The sequence below is a fragment of the Bos indicus x Bos taurus genome, unplaced genomic scaffold (genome assembly GCF_003369695.1).
Source record: "Bos indicus x Bos taurus breed Angus x Brahman F1 hybrid unplaced genomic scaffold, Bos_hybrid_MaternalHap_v2.0 tig00000976_arrow_arrow_obj, whole genome shotgun sequence".
Taxonomy (NCBI): domain Eukaryota; kingdom Metazoa; phylum Chordata; class Mammalia; order Artiodactyla; family Bovidae; genus Bos; species Bos indicus x Bos taurus.
In genome coordinates this window covers 1-9981 of record NW_020867339.1, presented here as the reverse complement: position 1 = coordinate 9981, position 9981 = coordinate 1, and the positions used below count along the sequence as shown (strand labels likewise).

The 9981-nt window shown below is 38.1% G+C and overlaps 1 protein-coding gene across 2 annotated transcripts; it reads right to left on the bottom strand.

The window, feature by feature from the left end:
- Window positions 1-7169: 7169 nt before the first annotated feature.
- LOC113888684 (cyclin-dependent kinase-like 4) lies at window positions 7170-9859 on the bottom strand. Of its 2 annotated transcripts, none has more exons than XR_003510035.1 (2): window positions 9569-9859; window positions 7170-7316 (listed from the first exon to the last, which is right to left on the bottom strand). XR_003510035.1 is itself a non-coding variant. In XM_027535713.1 (2 exons), exons 1-2 carry the CDS (start codon window positions 9689-9691, stop codon window positions 7760-7762), a joined length of 369 nt encoding a protein of 122 aa, XP_027391514.1. In that variant the 5' UTR covers window positions 9692-9857; the 3' UTR covers window positions 7325-7759. The 2 variants fall into 2 exon arrangements, 1 of the variants encoding a protein (XP_027391514.1); XM_027535713.1 differs by lacking the exon at window positions 7170-7316 and adding an exon at window positions 7325-8005 and having other exon boundaries at window positions 9569-9857.
- Window positions 9860-9981: the final 122 nt, after the last annotated feature.

The window sequence follows — 9981 nt, the reverse complement described above, 5'->3', positions numbered from 1 at the left end:
CCAACCTAAATGTTTATCGACAGATGAATGGATAAAGAATGAATACAATAAATGTGGTATTCCATACAATGGAATGTTTTGTTGTTGTTGAGTCTCTAAATCGTGTCCAACTCTCTGTGACCCCATGGACTGCAGCATGCCAGGCTTCCCTGGCCTTCACTAACTCCCAGAGTTTGCTCAAATTCATGTCCATTGAGTTGGTGATGTTATCCAACCCTCTCAGCCTCTGCTGCTCCTCCTCCCTTGGCTTCAATCTTTCCCAGCATCAGGGTCTTTTCCAATGAGTCAGCTCTTCACATCTGGTGAAGAGGTGGCCAAAGTATTGGAACTTCAGCTTCAGCATCAGTCCTTTCAGTGAATATTCACAGATATCCAATGAATATTCAATCAACTATTCAGTTCAGTTCAGTTGCTCAGTCATTTCCGACTCTTTGAGACCCATGAATTGCAGCACGCCAGGCCTCCTGTCCATCACCAACTCCCGGAGTACTCCCCCATAAAAAGGATGAAATAATGCCATATGCAGCAACATGGATGGATGTAGAGATTACCATACCAAGTGAAGTAAGTCCAAAAGAAAAAGAGAAACACCATGTGATATCAGTTACATGTGGAATCTAAAATGTAACACAAATGAACATATCTATGAAATAGAAAGCTTTCCCTGGTGGCTCAGCTGGTAAAGAATCCACCTGCAATGTGGGTGACCTGGATTCAATCCCTGGGTTGGGAAGATCCACTGGAGATGGAAACTGCTACCCACTCCAGTGTTCTGGCCTGGAGAATTACATTGATTGTGTAGTCCATGGGGGCTGCAAAGAATTGGACACAACTGAGCGCCTTTCATTCATTCATCCATGAAATAGAAACAAACTCACAGAGAGAACAGACTTACCGTTGCCAAAGGGGAGGGGCTGGGGAAGAAGGACTGGTGGTTTGGGATTGTTAGTTGTTGTGTCTGACTCTTTTGCAATCCCATGGATTGTAGTCCACCAGGCTCCTTTGTCCCTGGGATTTTCCAGGCAAGAATACTGGAATGGGTTGCCTTTCCTTCTCCAGATGCAAACTATTACATTAGAATGGATAAACAACTATCCTGTTGTATAGCACAGGCAACTATATTCAATATCTTGTGAAAAAACAATAATGAAAAATAATATATATATATAAAACTGAATCACTTAGAGGTACAGCAGAAAGTAACACAACACTGTAAAGCAACTATACTTCAACAAATTAAAAAGAAAACTTTATGCCTTACTTAAAGTTTGCATATAAATTGAAAACATGTTTCTCCACTGAACAGTATACAATTTAAAAACATACTGTTTCAGTTATCTATTGCTGCGTAACAAATCCAACCTGGAAAGTAGTGGTTTAAAACCACTGGTTTATTATTTCTTATAGTTTGGTAGGTTGACTGGGCTCAGCTGGGCAGTTATTCTGTTATACCTGATGCTGGCTAGGGATGCTGATTTGGGGACCTTCAGCTGGTGGCTACACTGAGTTGGAAAGCCCAGGAAGGCTTCACTCACATGACTGGCTCCCTTGGTGCCCCTCTAGCAGCCTCTTCCTCTCATGTGGTATCTCATCATTTAGTTGTATCTAGCTCAAGCTTCTTTAGAGCATGGAGGCTGGCTTTCCCAGAGAGAAATGACAGACTTCTCTGTCTGAGGAAGAAGCTGCCAGACCTTTCAAGGACTAAGCCCAGAAATGGCACAGGGCATCTATGGAAGACATGGGTCATAAGATGAAGAGAGGGAGCGAGACTTCATCTCTTGGTAAGAGGAGTGCAAAGTGTCATGGTAAAACTGATGTAGGTTGAGAGAAATTGTTGCAGCTACCATTGGAAATAATTGACCACACTCTTTTTACATAAGTGCTATTAAAAATAATGAAAAGCAGAAAGGTTAGTTCAGAAAAAAATAAAAGAACTGAAGTATATTTAAATAGTGACTCATTCATTATTTTATCAATTGTTTTTTCTCTCTGATCATTAGTCTAAGTTTGGTCTTGAGCCTTTTCGTGTTTTTAAAACCTATAACAGAAACTAGCTTGGGCTTGAAGATACAAGAACATCTTGCGGCTTAAGTATCGTAAAGGGCCAGAAAAAATATTTGAACTGGAGGAAAAACAATCTTAGAGCCTCAAAGTAAAAGTTGTAAAGATGTTCTCAGAGATAAACATCAAGCCGGTCAGACTGGAAAAATTTTTGCTAGTTTTCCATTTGTAAAAATTCCCAGCCCCAGGCAACAAAAGGAATAGTTTGCTACATCAGCTGTTCAGATATTCCAACTGATAGGAAATTAAATAACAAATTCTGGAATTAACATATGAAGATGACAGTTTTTCTCACTTAAATACAAGTAATAGTCAATAGACTAATACCTGAGTTGAACAAAAATTAGGAGACAGAAATAGTTCTAACTTTTATTAAAATAAGCTAAAGAACATATTCAGGTTAAGTGATATATTCGAATATAAAGTCACCAAAGTTTTTAATCCCATTCTCAGGTTTTACAAGTATCTTAAGATAATAAAAAAATATTATGTATATTTAACATAATACAACTAAAACTGTTTGCAGTACATTATATCTAGAAGTCTAAATTGTCATTATGCTATCTATCAAATGCTAATTGAATCACAGCCATAAGTTCATGTGATTTGAAGTAGACCTGCTTTTATACAAACATGTCCTAAAATCATAAGTAGACACACAACATCTTCAAAGTAACAATATTTAGAGATACAGTCAGTGGACTAGCGTTCAGGACAGAAAGAAGAATTGTAACTTTATAAATACAAGTCATTATATGCCTGTTAAATAGGAAAAAAAATTCTTGGCTTGATTATAAGCTTTGAGGAGAAGTTAATATAAGGTTGACTGAGCCTGTGTCCCTGTTGTTGAAATATAAAACAGATAAAATTCAGTTCTATTTGTTAGAATTCCATTGTTATCATTTACTGAAACTACCAAAAGTTTTACTGAAGTTAGAAATGTACTGAATGTTCTTTGCCTTAATGGATATCTTAAATTAGTATTTCACAGCATATGTCATTTCCAAGCTAATTAGAGTTTAGATTAATCAGCAAAGAATGATTACATATTACTCTGCATTTTGAAAGCACACCTGTTTGATTTACATTAATTAAAAACAATCCAGTGATAATTAGCTTTAAAATTTAATTTTGTTTATCAAATTGACCTCTGTTAGGTGGTTGTCTGTAAACTGCTATTCACTTGATAGAACTAGCAGGGGCGGGTGTGTGTGTGTTTGTGTGAGTATGAAAGAAAGGAGGTGAGAGAGAGAAAGAGGGAGATCTCCTTGCTCCTGGCTAAATCATAAAGAGCAAATGTATTTTGATATTGTTAACCAGTCTCGAGAAAGACTATTTTAGTGGAAGATACATCCAAGACACAAATACCATGCCCCACAGAGAATCACAGAAGTTTAGAGCTGAAGGGGAGCCTAACGTATTATTTCATTTATCCACTTTCTTATCTTACAAATGAGAAAATGAAGGCAAAAGAAAGTTACATATTGTGGACAAGGCTACACAGACCTAGAACCAGTGTCCTAACTTCCAGACCAAATGGTATTTCTATTATTGTCTAAATTACCACTCTTGACTTTTCATCTTCTGTCAAAACAAGAATGACATTGTTGAGTTAATGATTCTAGTAGAAAACACATACACATATATACCCAGATACTACTTTAACTTGCAAGTGTTAATGTCTTAATGACATCTTAATGTCTTAACTATATGCATTAAATCTATACACTTGTGATTTCACTATTACCCTTACACTAGTACCCCAATTTTCCAAGATCTACTGTTTGTGGAATTTTAGGATCATTCCTATTTGGGAGTATGTTTTAATTTAAAAATATATACTTATATTTTTGGAGAATTCTGTGCCATTCAAGTTGTTCCAAAACCAGGATTGGAAGTTGCTGGTGGTAACAAATGACAAAGAAAGTGCCACCTTTTAAAAAACTGTAATTCTACGGCAAGTATGAACAAGGACCTTACAACATGTTCGGAACTGAAAATTGTTCATCTTATTAAAAAGAACATATTAATTTTCTTATGTCCTGTAGTTTGGGGAATGTGCAAGAGCACTAAAAGACAGTGAGAGAGCTCCTTAGCAGAGGGACATTCTCTCTGCTCACTTCTTCATCCCTGCACTCTGCTGTTTCCCTTTACTCAATCACCCTCCCTAATCCAAAGCATTTGGACAGCTGCCTCTTGAATACCACTTTTTAATGGTTCAGTCTTGTTAAAACAATCTTTAAAAAGTGACCCCCCCTCAAGGGCTTTGTGGTTGGAGCAAGTCTGAACAACTGCATGGATATATCATCAGGACCGAAATGGGACTAAAGACAGAGTCCAAGCAAAGAGGCCTACGGGGCTGATAAAGTTGAATCAGATGTCCTCTCTAGGTATTATGTATTATACTTTCTTCTTTCCTGAGCAGCAGCAGCACTAAGAATAAATAAGGTCTGCATTTTTAATTGTAAAGTGGCCCTGAGAAAGGAAGGAAAGAAAGAAGAATGAAAGAGAAGGAAGGAGGAAGGAGAAAGAAAGAGAAAAAGAAAGAAAGAGAGCAACTTGGAGAGTCTCAGGTATGTGGTGTGTGGAAAGTGAGAAACCAGGGCACCAAGAGCTCACACTAATGTGGAGAAAGGAGTATTCAGATGGTGTCACTCACCATGACGGTGTCGTATTTGGACAGCCCTGGGAAAGAGCTCTGTAAGTAAATTAGAAAGCCTGGGAAGCTGGCACGGGTGAGACAAGCCCCAGGTAAGCCAGCAAGTGTGCAAGGCTGTAGAAGGAAACGCGTGGTTATAGAATCACGTGGGCTCTGCAAGAGCAAGCCTATTTGCTGAGGAGAACTTTTACAAAAGTCATTACTTAATTTGGGGACGAAGTACCGCTGTCTCCATGCAGCAGAGAAATGCAAGGGAGCCTGCAAAGTACAGAGGTGAGAAATCCGCACTCTGTAAAGAGTCGCACTTCGAGATGTGTGCCCCTGAGCGACCTAGGTGTCTGAGGTGCTCCACGGCCTGGGCCACCCAGGGAAGATAAGCATGCAAATGTCTATCAGAAGATTCCTTTTCTTCAAGGTAATATGACTACACTGGAACATTTTTCTAAGCATTAGATTGTCTTTCACCTCTCCTCTCTCCAAGTGATACCTAAATGATGGATTTGTCTAAGGAACAGAATGGAGAGAGAGATGCTAGTTTGAAAGGATTCTTAACATGAGCAAAAATTAGGGAAGACAGTTATCCAACCAACCTCTGCCCAAAACTCCATTGTTGTTTGAAGCAGTTATAAAATGGATAATGGGGTCTTGCGCTGTCTTAATTTCTGCATGTAAGCTCACATTTAGGTGAGCTTGAACAGCATGAGTGTTTGGCAATAGAAGGCTTAAATGATTAAAAAAAAAACCCACTATGAAAGCTAAAAATAAATCTTTAATCAATGTTGCTTTTATCTTTTATTCCTCATTGTTCTTGTACCTGTGGTATCATCCTACTAAAAATGCAAAAAATCTGAAGAGGACACATTCTGATAATAAGATGAAAATAAAGAAGATCCTAAGCAGGCTATATTCACACTAAGAATATTAAATGGTCAAATAAGCTCACCTCAAATATCTTTAGTTAGCACAGAACTATTGTTTAGATGTCATAACTCCTCAATAAAGAGATGCACCCAAGTACTTGATTGAGATTCTCTGAAAGTTCACAGGGCCATGTTTATATGTGCAGCAGACTTTTAGAGATGAACATGAGGTGGAACTGTGCTTCCTTAATAACAATTTATGCTTGGTGTCTTAGTGTCAAATACGAGGAATTTCTGGAATTAGGTGTATTTGCAAAATTTGACCATGTTTAGGTATGCCCAGACCCCGAAGCAGAAAAAAGTTAATGAAATCATCTTAACATTTATTGATAAAGATGCCACTGTTTTGTGCCTTTATGCCAGTCATGATAGACAGCCTCATGTTATTATTTTATTTTTATTTATTTTTTCCTCATGCTATTATTTTACATGAGTTCCTACTAGCAAACTAAAGTACTTTCGAACAGTTTTGTACCATTTTTAGATGTCCAGGATAAAGGGATCTACTCTGATGCTTCAAAATTTATAATTATAAATATGTACTTACACGTATGTATGTGTGTGTCAAGTTTACTTGGGAAAACGTCCCAACATAAATTCAACTCACTTATTGAGGTGTTTTTTTGTTTGTGTCTTTTTTTGACAAGAGACACAAAATGAAGTTAACTGAATGATAATCGTTCTGCTCTCAGAAGTGTTTACAAACTTGACCTGACCATGATGCCCAGGGCAAGTTTATAGAGTGTATGGATGCAAATGTTTGGAAGAGAGTGTTGACAATGAGATGTTTAGAAAATACACCCAGGAGGATAGGTTTAGGTACTGAGATGGCTTAATCAGGAGGAGAAAAGGATAAGAACTGTGATGCACCAAAGGACAGGAGAAGGCAGTCAGTTATTCTAGGGTGTGATGTCACAGGATGGTAATTCCTCGCAGTTCATCCACTATTTTCTATGTAAATGTACGGCATGTTCTCTAGCTAGCTTTTAAAAATAGAATTGTCAATGTCTTATGAGACAGAGAAGTAGAGTCTGCCCTGGAATTAAGGGATAAACCTAGATGACATTTCAAGGTTCCCTTCCTACACCAACATAAAAACACAGAATAAAATACCAGGATTAACTCAACAGACCTGGTGCAACAAGAGCCAATTAAAATGCAGAAATTAATGCCATTTCTTACACAAACAATGGCTAGGCAAGCAATCTGATATTGCTCTAAGACTGTATGTGGTCAGCTGAAGTAAGATGGTATATGTAAATCTTTTTCATAAATCAAAGGATAAGTTCACAAATTCTCAATACAAGTTGCTTCAAGAGGGGCTGCTCTGATAAAATCGAAAATCTCCTCCATATGTGCAGTTTCAAATGCTGTTAACATTTATAGAAAATGTTCTAAAAGATAAACTTGGCATGTAAAAAACACAGGCAGAGGAATCAGTAATGATCAGAGCAAAACAATTCTAGAAAGCATCTTAATTTTCATATGGCTCATTTGCATCTGAAACACTGAGACTCCCTATCTCTCTGTACAAAAATGTGTATACGTATTAAATTACTTTCCTCTTGAAAGAACTAAATGTTTGGAAGATGATCAAATTTTAACTGGAGGACTTGTTTTCTTCCATCAGGTGTGGGGGAGATGTGGCTTCCTGGTATGAGAGGCAACAGTTGATTCTAACAGCAGAACAAGACAAAAATAAGAAAGTAAATTGAAAACAATTCCTATTGGTACAGTTTGATTTCAAGGTGGTAAAACAAAAGGATACATACAGTACAAAGATGTCAAAAGACATCAATTTAAAAAATTAAACAGAGTTACGTTTCTAAAAATTGTGGTTCTGATACTTGAAAATTAGTTTATATTATTCATTATAGGATACTCAGGGACGTACTATGATCTGTTTCAATGAATTCATTTCTGAGTATCTGGTCAGGGTTTAAAAGAAAACTTCCCACCAGCTATTAAACAAAAAGCGCAAGAGTCTACATTTTACTCATCTCAGATTTTTAACTTCAGATATTAATTTTAGGATATTAGCAGAACAGCAAAGATCTAAAATCTCTTTACTATCAACTTTAAACAATATTTAGGCTTAAGGAGATTGTTGGTCAATCACTCAGAGATACAGAATCTTATTTTCTGATATGGTAAGATGTCTAAGAAAAACGTGCATGCTCAGAAAGAAAATCAAAATTTGGAAGATGTCTCTGTCTTTCTCTTGGCCTTGCTCTCTAGGGCCTTCTGGTGTGCCGGGCTGCCCTGGGCCTTCTCCATCTCCGCCTGATGGAGGGAGACGGTTAGGCATGGTCTCGTGGGGGCGCTCTGGAGGGGCTGACACACAAGATGGACAGGCTGCAGCTGGCTAGGACAGAGAACATGACATCTTTGTAAACGAAATTCTCTAGATGCATGCTGCTCTTGGTGTTTCTTTTCCTTCTGTTGTCCTGTGTCTTTGGGAAGACTTATTCAGCTGAGTTATGAAGTATTAAAGAAAGGGTAGCACAGCTGTGAACTGGAGATGTAAGGGACAGCAGCATCCCCACCCACCTGGGGCGAGCGCAGTGGAAAGTGGCCCAGGGACCAAGAGGCAGGGTGGAGCCCTGCCCATCCCCTCTCCCCACGACAAAGGTCCAGGAGCTGGTGAGATGTTTTGAGGGGACAGTGTTTTTACACACAATTCACACTATTTCAAATTTGAACAAACCGTAATTTCTTGGTTAAGTAAACAGTATTGGGCTTGAACTTGCAAGCATGTAACTTGAATAGTTAAAGGGCCTATGTAATAAAAATTTGGATTTTTATCTTGGATAAAGATTTGGGATACACAGACGTCATCTTAACATTTCATCTTACTGATCAGTTTGACCCTTCTCTCCCAAAAAACTTCTATTTTAACTACTGAAAGAGACTACTTTCTTCCTTTATGGCAAAGATGCTAATGGGAAGATAGGTGAACAGAAAAGTAGATCAGAGGTGGAGAATTAAGCAAACGCAAAATGTGATGAGTGTCAGTTTTCTGAGAAATGGAAACTTATCATCTTGACTTATCAATAAGCAATGTTTACCTACTTACTGAGCTTCCCCAGTGACTCAGATGGTAAAGAATCTGTCTGCAATGCAGGAGACCTGGGTTCAATCCTGGGTCGGGAAGATCCCCAGGAGAAGGGAATGGCTACCCACTATTATTTGAATACTATTTATTAAGTACCTTCGATGTGACAGATATTATTTTAGGTGCTAGGGATGCAGGTGAGGGGGGAAAGAAGTCTAAACCCAAAGAAACCTACTTCCATGGAGTTTGTTTCCACTTCAGTGTTGTCTGAAAGCAAGTAAATGGTAGTTGCCTAATAAGCCATAGAATCAACATCTATCTTTATATTCACCATATTAATCTATAATATTGGCATATTTTAGGACAGGATTGGTTCTCAGATATCTGAGTTTCAACTTTTTGAATCTGTCCAGAGCTTGTCTTTGGCTACCAGGAAAAGCCTAGGAAAGGCAGACTAAGGTGCCTGCCATGGGTGAAAGAATAGAACAGTCAAGTTTCTTATTATACACGTGGAGGCTACAGAAAGGTACAAGGATTCTTCCATAATGCCTGTTAAAGTCAGTTCAGCTGTAATCCGGGCTTAGTTGTATGAAACTGTTGTGTCTTGGGTACATGATTCGGTGGGAGGATATCCAATCAGTGTAACAAAAGAACTGTGCAATAACTTTAAGTATACTTGGAATAAGATTTTGCGGCAATCTGGAAACTTTCAGTTTTATGGTTTTTATTGCATCAATCACAATTTCTATTAGACAAACAAACATAATTAAACCAGTGCAAAGAAAAGATCTTGGTGCCCGCCTAGTCTCACTTTGAGAGGTAGAGAAGAAAAATAATCATTTTTATAGCACTTTAACTTTGGAACCGAGGTACCTGCTGACGCCTTCTGTTTCTTCCTTCATTACGTGCTTTTCTTTTAATTTGGTCCTCTTGAAAAGAATCAAAGTAGGGGCTCTCCAGGAGTTGGGCACAGGTTAATCTGTCATCTGGATTCATCTTCAGACACTCCTTTGGAAGACGGGAAGAGCAAAGAAGATATTAAAAAGAGGAGCCTGTATTGTTACTGTACCCTAAAACTCTGAATAACAACTTGGTAGAGCAAACACAAGTTTAGAAGATCTTCGAGTTTGTATAGTATCCAGAACCTGAAACTTGTTAATAACTGGAATTGCTCTTCTTTGCCAATTCAAAGTCTTTTGAGGGCAGACTTGATGCACAGTCAATGTTTTTGAAGGGGGTCAATGTAGGTCAGGTGTGTGTCACTGTAAAGCAAATAGCTTGTAGGA